The 21,892-nt window shown below is 38.0% G+C and overlaps 4 protein-coding genes across 4 annotated transcripts; 1 reads left to right on the top strand and 3 right to left on the bottom strand.

The window, feature by feature from the left end:
* Window positions 1-564: 564 nt before the first annotated feature.
* hbbe2 (hemoglobin beta embryonic-2) lies at window positions 565-1,689 on the bottom strand. The gene is made up of 3 exons (XM_036522916.1): window positions 1,598-1,689; window positions 989-1,211; window positions 565-693 (listed from the first exon to the last, which is right to left on the bottom strand). Exons 1-3 carry the CDS (start codon window positions 1,687-1,689, stop codon window positions 565-567), a joined length of 444 nt encoding a protein of 147 aa, XP_036378809.1.
* A 3,430-nt stretch (window positions 1,690-5,119) lies between these two features.
* Window positions 5,120-7,357, bottom strand: LOC118773044 (hemoglobin embryonic subunit alpha-like). Its single transcript, XM_036521796.1, has 3 exons — window positions 7,257-7,357; window positions 6,885-7,092; window positions 5,120-5,248 (listed from the first exon to the last, which is right to left on the bottom strand). Exons 1-3 carry the CDS (start codon window positions 7,349-7,351, stop codon window positions 5,120-5,122), a joined length of 432 nt encoding a protein of 143 aa, XP_036377689.1. The 5' UTR covers window positions 7,352-7,357.
* A 5,989-nt stretch (window positions 7,358-13,346) lies between these two features.
* On the top strand, window positions 13,347-14,207 carry LOC118773037 (hemoglobin embryonic subunit alpha-like). Its single transcript, XM_036521784.1, has 3 exons — window positions 13,347-13,441; window positions 13,649-13,856; window positions 14,079-14,207. Exons 1-3 carry the CDS (start codon window positions 13,347-13,349, stop codon window positions 14,205-14,207), a joined length of 432 nt encoding a protein of 143 aa, XP_036377677.1.
* A 1,878-nt stretch (window positions 14,208-16,085) lies between these two features.
* Window positions 16,086-20,607, bottom strand: aqp8a.2 (aquaporin 8a, tandem duplicate 2). Its single transcript, XM_036542445.1, has 5 exons — window positions 20,351-20,607; window positions 17,614-17,740; window positions 17,025-17,239; window positions 16,439-16,573; window positions 16,086-16,128 (listed from the first exon to the last, which is right to left on the bottom strand). The coding sequence occupies exons 1-5, from the start codon at window positions 20,605-20,607 to the stop codon at window positions 16,086-16,088; spliced, it is 777 nt and encodes a 258-aa protein (XP_036398338.1).
* Window positions 20,608-21,892: the final 1,285 nt, after the last annotated feature.

Genomic DNA, 21,892 nt, shown 5'->3' with positions numbered 1-21,892 from the left:
ATTTAATTATAATAATGTTAAGAAGAAGGGGGAAGAGGATGACAATGATGTCTGTGTGTATTGATCCAGCTTACACATCATCAAATAATTTTATTCTATTCAGTCGAGTAATGCTATTATCTACACTTTATTTTCCACTGAAAATTAGATGACAGAAAAGATTTTGCTGTCTCATTTGAGTAGGTTTATTTAGTTATTTCTACAGTTTGCCTCAGCAGAAAAGAGTAGGACAGAAATTAACTTAAATTAATTAATTACCTTAATTCCTGCCATATCTGAATTGGCTCGAATCTGATGAATGAAGAACATAACACAATGGCAACGCTAATTCTAATGCGAATTTGACAGTGAGGTCTCACCTTTATATTTCCCCAGGTATTGTTGAAGCATGTAACTTAAAATGATTATTAAAATGACACATTGGTAAATCAGCGATAGAAAAGCAAAACACAAAACGTCAAGGGATGCGCTCAAACCACTTTTTATTGTCTCAACGCCATGCTTGTTTCACAGAACACTGAAAACATTGTGCTGGTAAGCTTGCTTCAGCAAAGTAAATGCACTTTAGTGATACTGTCTGCAGAGAGCGGAGACGACAACAGCCAGGAACTTCTGCCAGGTAGCCTGGACATCGGGTGTGAAAGCATTTCCCAACTGCGCAGCAATGACGATGGTGAGGCAGTCGGCCAGGAGCTTTACAGAAAACAGAAAAAAAACACATTGCATAGAAAGGATATGAGGACACATGTAATGTTTTGAAATGATTGACATACAGACATGTCACAGGCAGGAATAAATTACACAAATTTGGTTATAACCTATTATAACTACGATAATATCAAGGGAGAAAATATTCAGTTTGCTAACGTTTAAATGCTCAAAGAAGTTTTAAAGCGTTTAAGTGATACGTTGAAAAGCATTTTGACGTTTTCTCGGAGTAGGCGTGTAAAGCAGCACAGGCGAGTCAGATAACGGGGTCACAACCTACCCTGAAGTTATCAGGATCCACGTGCAGTTTCTCGGAATGCAGCACGCTCAGCTCAGCGTAGGTGGCCTTGATGTCGTCCATGTTCTTCATAGCACGGTCCAGTCCGTGAAGTACAACAGTACCATGAGCGGCCACCATGGGGTTACCCATGATAGCAGCGGCATTGTACAAGTTTCCGAAGGAACCGAAATACCGCTGGGTCCAGGGGTACACGATGAGACACCTTAAAAGATTAAAGAACAATTTGAAACAAGCCTGATAAAAGGAAAAGGCTATGATTACTACTTTATCTAAAAATACTACTGCAACTACTACTAATAATAATCGTTGTTATTATGATCAGTATTAGTGTTATTACATCACCTATAACTATTACCATCATTACGTGAATGACAATGAAGTCGATGTTATTTTCTTTTATTTTTCAGTTACTGTCACTGGTATTAGTAGTGACAGTAGAAGCACATTATATTAGCATAGTTTTACTATGGTGTGTTATTGATTTGTAAGAAGGGTCAGCCTTCCCTCTTAAACAACATTAAATTATTCATTTCATCAATTCATTTTGGTCGTTATTTTAAAATTCTACATGTATTAGACATAGCCCACCTGGCCAGACAATTGGGCCCGACTACGTCGTAGTTAATTTTTCCAAAGATGTCGGTGATGGTAGCACGCTCTTCATCTGTCCACGCAACCATGTTGGCAGTTAACTGGGTTCCTTCGCGATCTTGCTAAAAGCCTGGCGAATCCGGTGCTGACTGTCTGGGTATGAGGGCATTTAAATTATTTGCTCACTCCGCCCAAAAGAAGAATATCAATGTGATTGGCTGGGCTATGCTCATGGGCACGGTTTCATGACAGGGCACCGGATGGCATCTGATAACATTTCACCGAGCAGCCCACAGACGTGATGGCACTCTTCACAAGACGTGGCTCTGAGTTCAAATTTGTAAACCAGAATAATTTAACGTGTTCATTATGAATACAGGAAACTGAATATATATTTCATAATTCATATATACCCTTCAGTAAAACGTCCCCTTTATTGTAAAAGTTTACAGACTAATATATTGTTGGTTGCCATGGTATTTGTCCCTCGTGATTTCAACGTTTTTATCATCTTTTATCATATTTTAATGTTTTAAATCAGACAAAATGGTACAAAAGAGTAAAACAACAACAACAACAACAACAACAAAAAAAAAAAAAAAATAATAATAATAATAATAATAATAATAATAGTGGCGTTTCTGATGTCTGCCATCACGTTGAAGAAAAATTAGCCTGCAAAACGTAGGCAAAAGCAGTACAAGTCTCATGCAGCATGTGGTTCAATGTAATCAAATGAATGTGTTGAGCTATTTTAGTCTACATTGTAATATGTATGTATGCATTTTTCAGGCTTTTCCCCTCAAGAGAATGTGGTCTTTTGATAGGAAAGTGCCAGATGAAAGTGTCAAACGCTTTAAAGTGTCGGTGGAAAATGTCTGTGATTCACTTGTATCTTCGGTAGATTGTAGATGATTTTATGTATCATCTAAATTCATTTAACAATTTATGTAAATGTTGTTGTTAAACAGTATGCAGTATGTATACAGTATGAGCTCCTCAACCCCTTATGCTACAGATATTTATTTTGTTTTAAAAGTATTTTCGTGACAGCAGTGGAATCATTTTTACATTTATTAATGAAACTTACGATAAGTTACAACTGATGATATATACAGGAAAAAGGCGATGAAAAGTATTAGGCTCATTACTATGGTCTTTTTCCGCAGCTGAAAACTTATTTTCCACCGGATTTTTCTCTCAATCGGTTCATTTTGGGTTTTGATCTTTCAATGTTGTCTTTCCACTGCGATATTTCTAACTGCGTCAAGAAGCGTAATCATTTTACTCTCATCTAAATCGATCTTTCGCAGACTGTATGGGCGTTTGCGAAGAGAGCAGATAAACCCATCCGTCTTGAAAATCGAGCCATATGTTTGGGGAACAAAATAACTATTCGTCACTATGCATGCGTCCACTATCTTACTGGGTTATTTGTCCTTTTTAAAATATGGGCAGTTACAGAATCACACACCTCAGCCCAGGCTGTTCTTTCGAATGTGCTCCAAACGGCGATGAGGGCGCGCCGGTAACTTAAAACTACTTTAAGAATGTATGTTGGATAACCTGTTGAGAACATACATTCAAAGAACCTTTTTTATTATGCTACTTAGTCTAAAACATCCGGGCTTATTTTACCCTGTATTTAAATTCTGTGTACGTAACATAACACGCTTTGGTGTGTGTACTATGCGCTTTTATACAGCCTATCTTTGGCCGCTGCTGATTCTTGACAAACGGATCAAACATTTCAAAATTTGAAGTTTAAAATTTAAATTTATACTTGTAGTGTGGACATGTGTTGGATTATCCAATTTAAAAAGTTAAATTGTATCAACGAAAAAAAAGATTGTATCAACACCCCTTCACCACACCTTTATTTGATGCATTATTTGATATGTATGGGAGACACATAGAAAAAGAGGGGGCGTGGCAAGTCTTAATGGGGGGCGGGGGGGGGGTTATGCCTTTCAAAGTCACTGTCGAGCATCCATCAAGAGCTTTTAAGCGTTAAACTAGAAACGTAAAATTACAAAAAATGGTATATTGCCACAGCCAATTGGCAGGTTTGTTCAGCTGTAACTCAAATCGTGGAATTCTGGTGGTTATTTTCTGGTGGTGATTTATATAAATTACTGAGCATTCACTGTTAAATTGATGTTAATAATTATGTAGAAGGTTTGGTGGTTTAAGTTTAAAAATCCCTATAGGTTACAAAGATTACATTAGTTCCCTAAGTTACCATGTTGCCCCAATAGGTTCCGACCCCCACCCCCCCCCCCCTCTTTTTCTCTCCCTCTATCCAAGCTGTCAGTGCACCTGCTGCCTCTGGCTACTAATTCTCTCTGTATTACTGGGCTGCATTACACACTTAGATTGGAGGCCTAGGCCTTAGTTAAATAGAAAGACCCTCACACACTCTCCTCCCTCCATAGCTGGATGGAACTGGATGGAACAGAGCTCAAAAAGACATGTAACTAAATGAGCTATTTACAGTTTACTCAGTGATCTCATGGAGACTTTAATGTACAATCTTTGTTTTTTTTCATGTATGTCTGTAGTACCTGTTCTGATGTTTTCCAATTTTTTCTCAGATGCCTTTTCCTTAGGTCAGGAAATACTTTTATGGTTTTCCCCAAATGACTTCATTTATTTTTAAATTGATTCATGTATTTATTTATTTGTTTGTTTAATTTCCTTTGCCTATATTGGCAGATTTTAGTAAGCTATTTTACTGATACTGTAATTTTTTTACGATGTTACATATGGTATCATTCTTCAAAATTTAATTCTGAGTCAAAGAACTCACCAGTGACAAAAATGTTAATTAGGTGATTAACTTAGCCTACAGTTTTGGAGCACAGTAGTTATTTGGCATAAAACTGTGACACCAAAACAGGCTAATATTAATGACACTTGGGACACTTCACATTAACTTTGTTCACTGGCAACCCACCTAACAGAGGCGCTGCCACCCAGACCCCATTAGAAATATAACAAACCCTGCTTTGTTGGGAAGAAGGTGTAAAGTCTTTGGTGTCACAATACAATGGGCATTTACTAGGATAGTCTATACTTCAGATTGTGCAACACACCTGAAAATCTTTTGCAACCCACGTACCAGAGGAGAGACATTCAATGATTTAATGCCAACAATAGCACATCTATGGATAAGCTAATGCCATGATAGTCCTGTTATGACTGAGTGAACAACTGCCACTAATTCTTTTTACAAGTATGTCATGGATTACCCTTACACCTATTTCCTTGCAAAGGAAGCACTGCATATGTACTTAGTGATCTTATCTATGTCATGGTTTTGTGTATGTTCATGTATCTGTTGCTGTCATGGTTCAGATATGGGGTGGGGATCATTGGGCGGAATCTCAGCACCCATGCTGGTCACCAACTGACAATACATGACAATTATTAAGGAACCTAAAATTGTTGCTTTGAATGATTTATTTCATGTGCATATTAATGCTGAACAAATAGAGACAATTCTGCTTTTTTTCTGGTTCAGCGATACTTCTCGGACAAAGCCAAGGCCACATTGGCAAGGAACTTGTCAACAGCAAGGTGCACCTCAGGGGTGAATTCTTCACCATACAGCATGGCCAGCACCACAAGAATGTTGTGAGACAGCATCTGTAAAAAAATCATATATTGAAAATTGTTCTTGTTTCTGCTTTGTGGATTTTAAAAATGTACAACTCATGGCTTTTGTCACTTGCATTTGCAATAGTATATATTTATTATTCAGTTAAATAATTTCAGTGAAACTGCAGTTTTTAACATCTTTTCTGAAAAGTGCAAGCAGATAATACATGCCTGTGGCATGTATATTTTAAATTAACAGCTTTGTATGTTTGGCAGCTGTTGAGATATGTGTGTATGAATTGAAAAGAAAACTTTCAAACTTTCACTCCAATTAGTTTCTCAACTATATGGGCAAAGTGAATTGCCTAATGCCTGAATTTCAATGAATGTTGTAGCACCCACATTGAATAGAACAAATTCAGCCCACTCTAAGCAACAATATGTACTGTATATGTGCAGCTGAAAACATGGAGATTAAGGCCTATTCATATACACTTTTACACTTCTAATGGCAATGCATGGATATTTCTTGGAATGCTGTTATATGTGTGTCTGTTTCTAGTGGGATATCAGACAATTCTTCAAGAAGAAAAGCCTCCAGTTCTTCAACAGATGAATGGGATGGAAATCTGTTCCACACTCTATGCTCCTGAACTTCCCATAAAGGTTCAATGTTATTTAAATCTGGTGACAGGGGAGGCCATGGAACAAGTTAAGCGGGACTTTATCCTGGTGTTCATGAAATGATTCTTGAAACCATTTAGCAGTGGTAATAGGGTGTTATCATGTTGGAATATGGGAACTTCCTGAGGAAACAATGTTTAAACCATAGGGTACACCTGGTCACCTAAAAGAGCTTCACATTACTTGGCTGTAATTTTACCATGCAGAGTAAAACTGGGAACAACTGGGAACACGCAATATGAGTTGAAGGCTTCTTTTAGCATTCTCCAAAAATAAACTCCTCAAGGTATAGGAAAAAGGAGTAAAAGATGACTCATTAGACCATATTACTTTCTTCCACTGCTCAGAAGTCCAGGAGTTGTGCTCATCAGATCAGGTTATGCATCTCAGCATTGATTACAAGCAGTTTCTGAATCGCAGCCCTACCATAAATAGCAGCTTGGTGAGGCTCATAACATACAGTTTTTGTTGAGACTGAGTCATCGAGGTGTAGATTCAGTTCTGTCGTAATTTTTAAGGCTGTTGTTTTGTGGTCGTTAGGATCTATTGTAAGTGTCCTTCTGTCCCTGGCAGTGAGCTTCAGCTTGCAGCCACTGTTCCTCTTTCTCATGACACATTAAAGGATGTTACTGTTTCAGTGACTGACATTTTCTCTGACTGACTTTCAAAATCTGTCAGACCTCTCAAGTTACTTTAGAATCCCATTAAAGTGTTGATTTTAAAATGCCCCATCCCAAAAATATATTTGTAATTACTGCTGACATTTATATGAAACAGTGTAGATGCCTTTTTAATTATGATTTAGTAGCTTCAAAATACAAGTCATTTTTCATTTGGTGTTTCCATTATTTTGTCTACTCATCTGCTTTCACACCTGTCTAAAAACTGGCAACATGCTACTTTTTTCAATTCACAAAAATTTATATTAATTATTGTGTAATTAAGTAATATATAGCATTACAATGGATAAATGGTTAAAGCAATGCTTTCTGTGACTTACCTTGAAGTTTTGAGGATCCACTCGCAGCATGAAGGCGTGCAGCTCGCTGAGAGTGAAAAGGCCAGTAATGAGGTCATCCATTTTTTCAACAGCATCCAGGACACCATCCATGACTGTCTTCCCGTGCTTCCGCACCATAGGAGAACCGGGGCTCAGGTCTTTCCAGTGGGCAAAGTAGGTCTTGGTCTGAGGGTAGACGACCAGGGTTCTGTTGAAGAACAATAGCATTAACATTATTTAAATTCCAACAAATTATCATCTGCTCTGGTCTCCACTCTAGGTTATTCAGGATATTATTTTCTGAACTATTGTAAAATAGTAGTAGTAGTGGTCATATATGCCTATGTTGTGATCAATCTGAATTGCAATTACCTGGACAGAGCCTCGTTACCAATCTCTTCTGCCCTACCAGCAACTTTTGCAAAGAAGGACTTCACGATAGCCTTGTCTTTAGCTGAGAGACTCATCCTGGCTTTTTGCTAATGGACTGGCTAACAAGATCCTTTGAACAACTCCTTTGGGAATAGGCCTACCTACGGTCCGTGAGCCTCCTTATACCGGTCAAGGATGACGGCAAGCTCCACCTCCGGACCTGTTCTATTGGCTATCGTTGTAACATTCTGTCCTTGTTTAAGTAAAATGTAGATACGAAGGGACGGGAACACAGCTATATTTAGCGAATATATTGTAGGCGTTGCCCATCTTTATCTTTAAAGACTAAATATAGACTTTGGTCTTTCTGGATGTATAAAATAGGATGTGTTTGCTTTTTACTGGCACATACTAATATTTTCTTGGAGAGAAGCTTAGATGTGCCTTCAGGGAAGAAACATTTTTTCGAATATATTTAGAGAGTTTATTTAATAAATGGTATGTATGAAATATATTTTACTATTGTCAATATCAACGAATTACTTAAAACGTAATGCAATTTACACATCAATAATGATATTGGTAATTATTATTTCATTATTTTATTTTTGTATTCATCCTTTAAAATTTAAGCAAACGGTGAAAAATGGCATTCCAAAAATCAGACGTTGAACAGTTGGCCTAAGACATTTAAGTTTGTTTGGGCTAACTGAATAGGTTTGCGCTAACTGAATTCAGTACATTCGACGTGCCTTAATTCAAATAGAAACACATTGAACTGGTGCTGGTATCAATACAGCCAATATATACGTAATAAAATACGTGGAACTGCAAGAATTGTTGAAATACATATAATTTAAAGCTATATTCGAGCAAAATCAGAAGCCCCGGACTATCGGTATACATTGTCAGTGTGCTTCATCTTATTTCATTTTCATTTCAATCACCGAATATAATATCAAACCAACCAGGTATTCTGCAAAAATAGCATATATTTTACAAATAATACACAAGAATTATGGTCTTCAGAAAATTAAGGCAGTGCTCTAAAAATAACAGATATCTCTGGAGCACTTTTAGATGCAGGAATGTATAGTCTCCCGAGATACCTTAATTGATAAACTTGCACAGGGGTAGTGACACGCAGCTACGCTGACCATTTGTGCTCGGAAAGTGAAGAAAAGGATTAGCCTGTTATTATTATTATTATTATTTTATTATTATTATTACTACTACTACTATTACTACTACTACTACATGTAGTCAGTGATCATGTGAAATACTGTACATACTTTATGTAATGAAAAATCGTTGATTAAAACATAAAGGCATTTCCCCTTTTAAGAATCAGTGCCCATAATCAATGAATCAATTGATAAAAACAAAGTGGCATTGGATGGGAAAACTATTCCCCAGTGAGAACCAAATAATCCTCCTGGAAATATTTGAGGAAATGCATGTTAAATGTATCTGAATAATTAATTTAATAAATTAATTTAGTGGTAGTCAGTCTGCCGCAGGGTGGTGTGGTAGGATATGGGGACTCTAGGCTGTGAGTGGATGGAAGAAGGTGAAAGAGGTTCAGCAGATCAGAGGTAAGGTCTCCTTCACTGTCATTGGTCATTGGTTAGGCCTGGTCCCTGGTGCTGTGCATGACATCATGGGGCTCATGAGCTAAGGGGCATGCAAATGGGAGAGAGACAGGAGAAAGACTTTGCGGTATTCACTGTGTGAGTATGCTTCATGAACACCATGGTGGTTCAGGTTCCATAATGCAAACTTTAAAGGCATTTAGGTTAATTATTGTTCGTATTAAAAATGGTGAAATAAATCTGGTCCTGTTCTCTAGATATTCACTCATCAGTAAGGATTAAAGGGAGTCAGGCCCCATGATTATTTAGCAATGTGGCAAAAGAAAAGTTATTCTTGCTTACTCAACCTTAAGGACAATATTAAAATCTGAAACTGACAGAATGCTTAAATGAATAATTCTTATGATAAGACAGTGATATAGTGGTAATAGTGGTGCCATGGTAATGTTTTGTACAAATTAGTTGGACTACTGTTTGTATTACTGGCTTTGTACTGCTTATCTAGACACAGATAAAATTTGCACCCAGATGTTTCTCTGTGTTCCAGGCAATGTCATGACAGTTCGGGGTTACACAAAATTCATTCTAATGTTCTGAACTTTTCTCACCCCGACTCAGCCATTCAATAATCCCCGGATCATCGTTGGCCAAAACATGCCCTCTACAGGTCAGTGCAACTGTAATCTTCACTCCACATCTATACAAAATAGAGGAAATGTTGCTTCTGTGCACTCCCTTCTGACTAAGGTTTCACACAGTACAAACTTTCACACACTAAAAGACTGCATCACACAGTATTGTAAGATCCCACTTGTTTCCTCCATCGCTTGTCTAACCCCAGGTCTCACTTCTGACCCATCTCAAGACCACCTTCCCCCTCTGTGGCTTTCCGTCCACAGTCACATCCAGAACACAAAAGAAGGAGAAGAGGATGGCATTCTGGCCCTGGTTACACTCTGCAAGACAGCACTCAGCCAGCTTCACTCGCACACAAATGGCTGTTTCTGAAAATAAATGATTCGCTTGATGGCACAGAGAGGGTTGATCTTAGCTCTTCATGTAGTCTGGCTTGTTTGCTTTGCCAGGAAACCCTGGCAAATTCCCTGGGACCCTGGCCGATATACCCACTGGCTTCCCTGGTTGCAGGCAGAAAAGTGTATGGGGGCGCTATCATCTTGGAATATGGGGACATCTTGAGGAAAAAAAAATGGCCTAATATTCATTGGACATAATTCTACCATGCAGAGTAATAATTGGACTCAGTCACCTCCACAAGATGGATGCCCATACTATATCACATCCCAACACTGAGAGCTGGAAACAGGCAATGTGGGGAGAAGGCTTTCATCGGCTTTTTCCAAACATAAATCCATCGAGATGTAGGAAGAAAGAGTTAACCGCGACTTCTCAGACTGTATTATTTTCTACTGTTCAGAACTCCAGGTTTTGCGGGCATTATATCAAGTTAAATGTTATACGTGTACATTGGCTTTGGTTAGAAGTGGCATCCGAAAGGCAGCCCTACCAGTCCTATGTGTGGCTCACGGCGGTGTAGGCCTATATTCAGTTCTGTGGTCATTTGTGAGCCTGTTGTTTTGCCTTGCTTGCAATCCTGTGTTCGTCTATCCCTGTCTTTGAGCTTCAACCTGCAACCACTGTTTCCCTTTCCGGATGAAATTTTTCGTTGTGCGGCGTATTCCGTTTAGATTTTGGACACTGTTGTCCTTGACATTTAAAATAATTTTGCCGTTTCTGTGACTGACGTATACCTGGAATTTGGGCACTGTTGATCTCTTTCCAAATGTGTTAGATCGCACTCATTTTTAATTTCATTTTAAATGTCTTTTAGCGGAACCATATTAGCAATTAGCATTGACATTAATATGAAACACGTGTGTAGACTCCTGTTTAATTACGATTTCAAAATACAAGCCTTTTTCATTTGGCGATACCATTATTTTCCGTATACATATTCATATACATACATGCACACATCCACATACATGATCGTTTTTATTATAGTGTACAATCATGCTAGATAGTAGCGAGACATACTGTACACACTGTACACTATAAAGTAAATTTCCACTTAATCTTCAATGTGGTCCTGGTATGTGTCAGACGAAAGTGTCAAATACTGAATTGTCAGCGTTTCTGCGATTCAGCTGGAGATAATTTTTCTAAGCAATGTAGCTGCACATTGTATGAGTGCGTATTTGAACAAATCATATCAACGTTCCACAATAATTCTCTCAATATAAGACATGGTTTGTGTTTTATTCAAAATAAAAATAATTTAATTTTCCTTGCATGCAAAATGTTTTTTTTAAATAAAAAAACATAAAATGTGTAATAATAATACTAATACTACTAATAATAGTTGAAGTGGCACTATCATAAAATATAAAATTTAGAGCTATTAATTTACTTAATGACAGCGACAAAAAAAGTAAATAAGAAAATAATTTTGAATTAATTAATTAATTAATTTAAAAATAAACACATAAGAGCTACTAAACAGCGGATGAAAATGTATCCTACATTTTCTCACCGTTGTTGCGATTGCATGCACCTTCTTGTGACTTGCTCTTTCAATCTCATTTTACTGTTGGAATCATGATCAATTGTCAGTTAATTGACTGGTTAAAGAACCTATTAATTAATTGTAGTTTCAATGAAATTGGGTGTTCGCAGATTGTACTTAAACGCTGTAGCAGTCGCGCTACATTTGCCCCCTTTGTAAATTGAGATGTATAATTTGACAGAGCTACGACCTCTTTTTTGCAGATAATATTGAAGTAAAGGATCAATTTTATTTTTTTAGACGGGTCCGTGTCGACTGGGCCAGTCCACCCACAAATCAACGTAACTACAATTGTCATAATGCACTTCCTATGTCATAAGGGGTTTATCTCAAGAAACATGCATCCGTTTATCTTCATATTGTTGCCGTCTCCACCCTTGAAGAGCTACACATGTTTTCCATGATTATGCGAGTGCGAAATACCCAGATGTGGGTTGGCATGAATTTTATTAATCCCATTTGACCAATTTCAGAGACCAGCTTGCTTTCTATGAACTGATAAAGATGACCCCAATCATATTTTTTCAATAGGCCTACGACTTCTCTGAAGTGTAGATTAGGAAAATCATGTATTTACAATAAGAATATGGTGACTCATGAGAGAACCCTTTTCAAAATTGTTTTGGTGACACCTCTTACGAAGGGTACAGAAGGGTACAGAAAAGTATATACTTAGTGAATAAATCAACGAAGTGCAACGTACCCTTTTAAAAAACCTGAAGCCAATCCCCGAACCATTATATAATAAAATAAGTGTAAGTCTGCACACCGTACTCCCTTACTGTCCTTGATATCTCAATACATTCATTTCAGCAAGCGACTAATTTGAATAAGTTAAATTCGCTAACTTCAGCTGTTCGTCGATACGTCAGCATCAACAACATAAGTCATATTGCGCCATTACATACATTTTACAAATATGTATCTAATTTCTAATTCTCTGTGTAGTCAAACATGCTTTTTAGACACTAATGCGAAACAAGGCGTGTATATTTGTTTTTGTAATTGTTAATGCTAATTCAAAGATTCGGCAATTTTGTTATAATAACTTGGCACTATGGCAGTAACAGCACTATATTATACCAATAGGCCTATTTCTTCTCTTTTGGTTAGGCTATTTTTCTTCCTTGTGACATATGTGTGTTTAGCCCCTTGTTTTCACATTAAATGTCCTCATAGATTTAAATTTGTGAATTTGTACGCCATTTTCAGCGTTTTTTTTTTATTTAAGACATGGTATCCAGGAACGAGCTGCGATCAAGCTGTACCATATCTCACATTAGACCTTATATGGATCGTACAGGATAAATATGAAGTTTAAGTACACCAAAAGGGCGATTACTGATAGTTTGTAAACAGTTTTATTTTTGAGAAAAACACTCTGAGGCTTTATTGATTTCAGACAATTGCATTCCTGTGTGTTCTGGGTTTAAGTGAATCAGTATGCCGTTGCCAACTTTTCGTACAATGTCTGATACCTACAAACAATTTATTGATTTAATTTGATTTATGCATCGTATTTGATGTTACTTCACATTTTTTATTTTATATTTAGAGGAAAGTTGGTTAATATATCTGACAATGCAATATTCACTATCTACATGTTCACCCTTTGATTCAAATTTCACTATATAATTTCACTATTCCAAACTATATAAGGCTGATAATGAGATTTGTTCTATAGTTTACTCATTCAAGCAAAACATCTAATAGGCTACTATGAGCTACGAGCCATAGAAGCAGTTGCCCCGTATCTTGTTGGCAGCAAGAGTTGGCAAGAGTTCAATCAGACAGGCAAATGGGAGGTGGGACTAGGGTGTGTCTCCAAACAAAATCTAATATATAAGGGCACCAAAGTTTTACTGGATCACCAGAGTTTCACCTCAGCATCCTGATATCGGTAGAAACAGCAAGATGAGTCTTTCTGCTAAAGACAAAGCGGCGGTGAAGGCCTTCTGGGCTAAGGTCTCCTCAAAGGCAGAGGACATCGGCACTGAGGCGCTGTCCAGGTAGATCATTAGGCTACACTTTACGTAAAGATCACGTATTTGTTGATGCGAATATGACATAAACGGCTCTAAATATACATAATTAAACAAAACAAGCATATACAAACCTTCAATACATACAACGAATACATACAACAACTCTTCACGATATCTATTTACATGTTCCATACATCAGTTATTTTACGATTTTCTTATTATCCCTGCCAGAATGCTGGTTGTCTATCCCCAGACGAAGACCTATTTCTCCCACTGGAAAGACATGAGCCCCGGCTCTGCTCCTGTGAGGAAGCACGGGAAAACCGTCATGGGAGGTGTCGCAGAGGCGGTTGAAAAAATCGACGACCTCGCAGGCGGGCTGCTGAGTCTCAGCGAACTGCACGCTTTCCAGCTGAGAGTGGATCCTGCCAACTTCAAGGTCAGTAAAGAAATGCATATTCTTATATTTATATAGGTTGAAAAGTTCGATCAATCAAATAGGCTACTAAATCAATCAATCAATCACACACATATGTATGGCGCTCTTGTAGGAATTTTTAGCTTACTAAAGTGTGAGGTCATACAAGCACTTCACAAATGTCTTCACAATGTCGTTACACAAACGATAATTTAATTTTTCTTTTATTATTTTTCTTCTCAGATCCTGTCTCACAACATTCTGGTGGTGATGGCCATGATGTTCCCTGAGGATTTCACCCCTGAGGTGCACGTGGCTATGGACAAGTTCCTCACCAGAGTGGCTCTGGCTTTGTCCGAAAAATACCGATAAGATGCTGATACCCAAGAGCCCAAGGCTTTCTATCCAGACCTGTTGCATGCTGTGGGCAATAACAACCCAATAAATATAATCATTAAAATGAAACAAATACGTGTTGTGTCCATTTGTTTTTCAGACAGTGTTTCAGGTCAGAGGTATAAATGAAAAGAAACAGACATCTGCTCTTTTGAACTCCCCTGCACTCTCAAAGGACACCATTGTCAAATGGCAAAAAACTTTGGCATCCTAAAATTCTGTAATTCTGTTACTTCTTAGTGTATCATTAAATGTCTTACTTAGTAAATAAAACTCTGATGTGTCATTGGTATAGGTTGATGTTTTGGGTGACAGTTATGGACTGGGTTATGGACATGGTTATGATTATGATTAAAAGCTTGGACACACAAGGGCCAGAAATTTCAACTCTGGTAGTTGTCTGTAGCCTTCTGAATGTTATTTCATGCAGAATGTCAAAGGAAGGGATCTCTGATGCATCATCTTGAAACTATCACTGTTCAGAATTTCAGGTCTTAGGGTTTGCAAATCAGTTACATGGTGGGTGTCCACTGGGACTTTTTGATCTGTATTTATAAATGAGCTACAGTGAGATTTAAGAGCATTTCAAAAGAAAGTGTAACTACACAGTATTTTTTTCATTTCAATAAAGCACAACTTCAAATGTTAGATTATGATTTTTATAATACATTAGAATGCATCTTGAAAGTTGTCAGCTTTACCAGTTGGGGACATATTCATAATGATATTAATAATGTGCAGCCATGAGGGATGAGTCTCATCATCTGAAGCATTTCCAGTCTTCTGCCAGTGGTGATGCTCTTAACTGTGGGAAACAATCACTTTTACTGTAGGACTGACTACACAGGAGCCAGGATAGTTATATTCCACAATAACTATATTAAGCTGATGTCCAAAATGTTTCCTCTACTTTAAGGGAATTTATATCATACTCAAATGCCAGGATCCAACACATAAAGCATAATATGAAGCTCTATATTAAGTAAATGAGTGATGCTCTTTCCAATGGGTGTGGACATCAACATCAGCCAGTGGCCACAGCACAACATATTTTATACACGGGCAGAGTAATGCAATACGAAGAAGAAATTCAGCTGCAAGCTGGTGAAAGATGTTATGTGTGTAAAGGAATGCTGTGAATGTGTGATTCTCTCAAGAGGCATATGAATATTTTCAACTTTCTTTCAAAAGTACTTTCAGATGTCTTCAGAGACAATGACAGAAACTTTGCATACCGTGTCCACATTTATGATGTACAGTAACGAAAAGGTTTCGGGTAGGCTTGTTTCCTGCCTGTTTGTCTTTTTAGTAGTGTGGTCTGAACTTTGATATGTGCATTTTATGACAGGGGTGTTATTAATACACCCTTAAAGAATATGATATTATTAAACTTGGTATGTTAAGTTTTCCGCTCATTTTCTGGAATACTCAGCTCTGATATTACCAAGAGAGACACTTCAGCATCCTTCAATGACAACACAAAGGAGAATAAAAAGCACCACTTTTGAAAGCCTGTAAAATGTCAATCAGACAAAGTTTCCCCCCCTGTTTTGGGCAAGAAATGTCTTGTAAATAAGAAGGAAGGTATCAATCTGTTTATGAAGGGGCCACACTTTTTGTTCTGGCTCTCCTTCGTGCAGAACATTTTTTGAATTAACAATTGTTTTCTAAGCCACTCAAAAGTCACTTGAAAACTATTAATGATAAATCGACATGTCTGGTATAAAAGTGAATAAAGCATAAAATATGTAATTAAGCTAGCCTTTTATGGAGAGCATTAGAGGCACATTCATTTACAAAAATAAAAGAACACAAAACAGGGACTGTATACAAATTAAGACTGGGTAGAGGGTCTCATTTCATGATAATGCGGATCTTCTCATCTCCAAGCACCAGTCTGGAAAAGAGAGGACATTTCCATTACTGTGGAAACAGCATGAATGTAACAGTACTACATTGAGCTTGTATATAATTAACAAAGTTCCATTGAAATGATGAATTTTTTTTCTGACCTATGCCCTTATGACATTATTTTGGCATGAAAACTATGAGAGGACAAATGTTGTTTATTGTACAATTTGCCTTGGCTTACAAATATGTAGCTGCTGTATAAAAAGCAAGACAAAAAAGCAGACATACACATGGTACAGAATCAGTTGTAGGAAATGGATTTTTGACTTGTGACTCCATTTGACCAGTTCTCTCACCTCACTAAAGCTGCCGCTACCAACCCGCCTCCAATGGGACCGACCCAGTACACCCAGTGGTATTCCCAGTAGCCGGCCACCACTGCAGGTCCAAAGGCCCTGGCTGGATTCAGGCAGGTGCCGGACACATCGCCTCTGTAGCAGTACGAGAGATGGAGGTTTTTAGCATCAGAGCAGAACAGACAGACATTACACTATATTATTGTCATTTAGCAAATGCTCTTATCCAGAGTCCAGAGTGACTTAAATAGGCTTCGGTTTTTTACATGTTATCAATTATACAGCTGAATATTTACTAAGGTAATTCTGGGTTAAGTACCTTGCCCAAGGGTACAGCAGCATTGCCCCCGCAAGGAATCAATCCAGCAACCTTTCGGTTATGAGCCAAGCTCCTTACCACTATGCTACACTACTATATATCTTCTGTGTCTAGCCCCTAAATATATACTATATGTCTTTGTTGATATGCACTGAAATCTGTTCTATGTATCTCCTTTGTCACTATGCACTGAAATGTGTACTATACATCTCCTTAATTTCCATGCACTGAAATGCCACCCAGATGCTTTTTCTCCGCCCGACGTACCCAGCTAGGATGTTGACAATGACAGTGCAGCCCACCATGAAAGGCACCATGGGGCTCTTGCTTTTGCCGTTGACTGCTCCCAGGAGCACCACCATGGTGACCAGGCATGTCATCGCCACCTCTCCAAAAATGGCACCCGGCAGCTGCTCCTCAGATTTAAGTATTGAGAAGGCCGCTCCAGTGGCATTGATGTAGCGTCCACTTGGTGTCATTGCCTGGGGAAAATTGGTTTCATGTCAGTTATTAAATTACCTTTCCAAGTCCAAAAAATTCTGAGCAGATTTAACAAAGCTCTATTATGAAAATACAGATTGATTTTCTTTTTCTTTGAATTTGAGACCATTGCCCACTACTAGAGGTGAGATTGTTTCCTTTTATATACAACAGACTTATTATCTTTCACATCTTGTATCTAACCCATATTTGTATCAGTGGGACAACTGGGATAATACAACACTCATAAGCATATTTGTTAATTGTCATGATATCATGGATTGGAGTGAGTGTTGCTATGGGTTCAAAATGATTTTTTCCACGTATGTTTGTGCGTGCATGGTTTGAAAGAAAGTTTCAGTGAAAGCTCTTTCACCTTTGACATTGCAGCTCCAAGCAAGCCACCAATCAGCTGACTGACTAGGTATGGGACAACCATAGTCAGCTGCATGCCGCCACAGAGGTAGATGGCAATGGTGAAAGGTGGGTTGAAATGGGAGCCACTGCATAAATGGAAAATAGGAACACATTTAACATTTAAAAGACAGCAGTTTCTCTTGATAATGCTTAACAATTAGATGCCCACTCTATTCAACATATGCATTACCATCATGGACATTCATCACTGAATAAAGGAATATGACAAAAAAATCCATTAATTATTATAATAACACATATTTGGAGCAGAATATTCAATACGAAGAAATCTGAAAAATGTCTGGATTGCTGGTTCACTTTTTAATTTTACTTGTACATACTGTATGTGTCAGCTTGCTTCAATTGAAAGTCTAAGTTGTTGTAACTAATCAGTTTTATGTTATGTAATGTTTATGTTATGTAATGATTACATAATGGTCATTCATAATAGTAACAAATGTATAATTTTACATGGATTTGAAAAAATTACTACAATAATTCTGGATTGCTCATTTTACTATTCTAGGTTTCCATGAATGGATTTACTCATATTTTTGCCATTCTAATGTGTTCTTTAGCAGTTTGTATTTCACCTGATGAAGTTTCAGCTACTGCTGAAGTGCTTCTGAAACACCTTTACAGCACATTCGCACATGCGCACACGTTTCAAATGATCTCGGTGGACTTCAAATATGTGGAACATCCAACAGGAGCCTGATATAAATGGATACGCATATTTCTATTTTTTTTTTTTTTCAGTTTTCAATTTTTCAATGTGTATATAAGGTAGAATGTGCTCTGAATTCAGCATGTATGTATGTCAGTACTCTTACAAGCCTTTATTTTCCTTCAGTGAAGGCCAGAGGTGTTGTTAGTATCTTGAAACATTGGGGGCTTAGCCCAGCCCAGAAATCTTTAGATTTTCACCCAATACTTGCACCATTTTCAAGTTATTTCAGAGTAAAATGAGAATAAGATATGAGACACTGTGCTCTGGTGTGCCTTGGAAATGCTTGTTTTCATAAATGGGGTGCCTTGTGACAAAAGCGTTTGAGAACCACTGAGCTAGACTAGCTAGCTAGCTAAAGAGCCCTCTTCTTCACCAACCTGAGCTTATAGATGAGGCAGTGGCACTCTCACGTCCAGACTCATCTGTTGCTACAGCAACAGGAGATAACTCTTCCTCCACCTCCTCTAGCCTCGCCTGCGCCTCGTTGCCTTCATCCTATTTCTTTTTGTAAAAGCTTCTTATATCCACAGCCTTCAAGACTTATCTTAGTGAATTAGCTAGCTAGCTACCACCAGATGCCAACAATGACAAGCCCTGTAACTGGTGCGCTCTCTCTCTCTTTCTCTCTTTCATGCTCACACAAAATGCGGGCGTGCCAAGCAGTGTGAAGTCGATCTGTTCCTTGAATGACACTCAAAGGACCCAAAATGTACTTGTGTTTTTGATTAACAATATCGTATTATTTTCAAGGGCTTTAATGCATGAATGACAGATGAATAGATCCGGGGCTATTTTTTTATTATTCTTATTTTTGTAAAAAAAAAAAAAATTGAGATCTGGGGCTACTCTAAAACATTCAGGGTTGTAGCCTCGGACACCCAGGCCTAACGACACCACTGGTGAAGGCCCACAGTTTTTTTTTTCTCAGAAATTGGTTAACAGTGGGCATTGGCCAGATCAGCAAAATTCTACTTGGTGCATGAATCAAATCATCTGATTCCATCAGAAAACATAAGCTCAGACTCAGACTAGGTCTTTGGTGGCGTTAAACTATTTAAATGTTTAGCAGCTGAAAGAAAATGGTTTTGCAAGTATGTCATAATAAAATTTTACAATTCATAATACTCGACCTCATTACATTTACGACACAACAAATCTAATCATAGGCGATTAATTCACTTAAAATGTTTGGGTTGGGAATTCAAAGCCAACGCAGCACTTACTTTTCATGGTCTTAACTTCCAGAGACGCACTGTATGATTTCCTGCTTTCAAAACGCATATGAGATGTTCAGCCCAACTCTCCTGCTCACTCATTATTTGTGCCCGGCCCGCTTGTAATACGCCTGTAATACGTGCACAGGCGGTCCCTACTTTTACGACATAGTATGTCCCTGGGATAGAATCCTATTTTCTCACTGATGCAATGCTGTAAGCGGCCGTTAAACTATACCGTTAAACTTAAAGTATCGTAAGAATATTCATTATTGTAGCATGCGCTACATTACAGTTCGGTAATAACGGAACACAGAGCTCGGTAAAACGCAAAACATGATCTTCGGACCAGCATTTCACATGGGAGAGCAGAAGAGCACACAGACTACGCATAAAGGATAAAGTAAAAAAAAAAAAATCTTCAACTGTCCCTCATTGGTTGATTGAAGGCAAACAGCAGACTAAAACAAGAAAGACAACTCAGCTACGTAAATGTCACTCTGCTGGGAAAGAAAAAAATGCTGCCTTTTCAGACTTTTAATATTGAGCCGCTCTTTCACTGCCGTTCTTACTGCCTAGCTTTGCCTACGTAAATTTGGACTTTGTGTAGTAAAACTGTTCATGTCAGAATTTTATAACAGGACTCATGCAAGGACGTTGGAAAACGCAAACAACATATTAGCATGCTGTGCATATAAACCCGAGAACAGACGCTTGATCTGCAAGGGCGAACGGAACATTACTCTGCCTACCTGATCTCTGCCATGCAGGCCACCATCACAGCCACTATCAAGCCGTGCACGAGTGCTGGCTGCACCCTGCCCGCCGCTTCCACATTCTCAATGACTGAAACACATCCAATGAATACAAAAAAAGTGGTGCCCACCACCTCGGCAAGACAGGGCTGGATCAGTCGCTCAAACGTGTTTGGAGGTGGCGGGGTTGTTTTCTTTGTGCCGGGCATCAAAGTAGTCTCCACATTGCTCATTTCCAGCTTCTCCTCTGCCATTCTGTCACAGGTGTAGTAACTTGTGTGGGTGCTAGTACAGAAGGGAGAAAGAATGTGACAGATTCTTTGATACTTCTCAATTTATAACCACATGCCTGCTAATTATTTGAACTTTGGTAGGTGAAAGGTCAGAAAAGAATAAAATATACTATTGTTCCAATGACCAGTCATAAAAAAGCAATTTGAATTTTCAAAGGTGTTCAGGCTTTCCAGCACCTTGGACCCTTTTACCTCTCTGTCAAAGCTGTTCATTCCAGTTTGGCCACTGGAATCCATCCAAACAGCCTAAGTTTGAGAGATCATGTGGAGAGAGTAAAAATTTTGCTATCTAGTTTTTATTGTTACAAAGGTCTGTTATATTTCTATACTGATTACGATTTTGCAATATTATACTGCATTATGAAGGCTGGTAAAGGTGTTGCAAGTGTTCCTGGCTGGAGCTTAGCCTGTCTTTATCACACTGGAGAGTTTTTTTTTTCTTGTGTGAATTTGTGTATGTCCAAATTAATTTATTTTCAAAGCATGTATGTACATTTCAGAAGTTAGTCATAAAGACTTCAGGTGCATGAAAAATGTGTTATGAATATGAGGAAGAACCGCCAATAACACGCTGAAATGTGCATGCACCAAAAAGAAATTTAACCAATGAGCTACATGTAATGTGAAATAAATTAATACGTTAAAATTGTAGTATTGTAGAAAGCTGACAATTTCATGTTTTATATTAAGGTATTTACAATCATAGCAATAGCATTATAAAAATGGTAAAATGGATAAATTAATAGCCAACTACATTAACTCTAACCTGTCTAAGATTAGACTGCTTAACCACTGTACATTATGCTATCATATAGTTTATAGTCACATGGACTATAAACTCTAACAGCAATTGATGTTTTGATGGCATTTAGTCAATGACAGCTCAAATCAGGGAGACACCCATTCTGAATTACTGTTGCCTGAGTGATAATGTTCTTCCTGGCTGTTACTGAACATTCCACTAACCTTCTTATAATTTCTTTTAAATATATGCTTATAATTCTGCAATATTAATTCATTAAACCAGGAGAACCACTTGAGAATTCCTTCTTCTATACTATTGCTCTGGTAAGGAAAGCTGCCAGTAAAGTACAGAGGAAATGGTGAGGTGATCAGAGTAACAGCCAATTTCAAAGTTTGCTTAAGACAACAGGGGCAACACCTCTGTAGTGTCCACAGTGAGTTGGGACCTGAGGTTATAATGTTATCCTTTCACCCTTCTAATGCAGAGTTCCCCATTACTGCT

This window comes from Megalops cyprinoides, chromosome 1, assembly GCF_013368585.1.
Source record: "Megalops cyprinoides isolate fMegCyp1 chromosome 1, fMegCyp1.pri, whole genome shotgun sequence".
In the NCBI taxonomy this organism is placed as follows: Eukaryota; Metazoa; Chordata; class Actinopteri; order Elopiformes; family Megalopidae; genus Megalops; species Megalops cyprinoides.
This window is presented reverse-complemented; position numbering and strand designations above follow the sequence as displayed.

Coding starts and splice junctions, on each gene's coding strand:
- aqp8a.2 (XM_036542445.1), bottom strand. CDS start 20,607: ATGGCAGAGGAGAAGCTGGAAATGAGCAATGTGGAGACTACTTTGATG. Junction 17,240..17,613: donor TTGGAGCTGCAATGTCAAAG/GTGAAAGAGCTT, acceptor AATTTTCCCCAG/GCAATGACACCAAGTGGACG. Junction 16,574..17,024: donor ATTGTCAACATCCTAGCTGG/GTACGTCGGGCG, acceptor GTACTGCTACAG/AGGCGATGTGTCCGGCACCT.
- LOC118773037 (XM_036521784.1), top strand. CDS start 13,347: ATGAGTCTTTCTGCTAAAGACAAAGCGGCGGTGAAGGCCTTCTGGGCT. Junction 13,442..13,648: donor GGCACTGAGGCGCTGTCCAG/GTAGATCATTAG, acceptor TATCCCTGCCAG/AATGCTGGTTGTCTATCCCC. Junction 13,857..14,078: donor TGGATCCTGCCAACTTCAAG/GTCAGTAAAGAA, acceptor TTTTCTTCTCAG/ATCCTGTCTCACAACATTCT.
- LOC118773044 (XM_036521796.1), bottom strand. CDS start 7,351: ATGAGTCTCTCAGCTAAAGACAAGGCTATCGTGAAGTCCTTCTTTGCA. Junction 7,093..7,256: donor GGTAACGAGGCTCTGTCCAG/GTAATTGCAATT, acceptor GTTCTTCAACAG/AACCCTGGTCGTCTACCCTC. Junction 5,249..6,884: donor TGGATCCTCAAAACTTCAAG/GTAAGTCACAGA, acceptor ATTTTTTTACAG/ATGCTGTCTCACAACATTCT.
- hbbe2 (XM_036522916.1), bottom strand. CDS start 1,689: ATGGTTGCGTGGACAGATGAAGAGCGTGCTACCATCACCGACATCTTT. Junction 1,212..1,597: donor GGGCCCAATTGTCTGGCCAG/GTGGGCTATGTC, acceptor TAATCTTTTAAG/GTGTCTCATCGTGTACCCCT. Junction 694..988: donor TGGATCCTGATAACTTCAGG/GTAGGTTGTGAC, acceptor TTTTCTGTAAAG/CTCCTGGCCGACTGCCTCAC.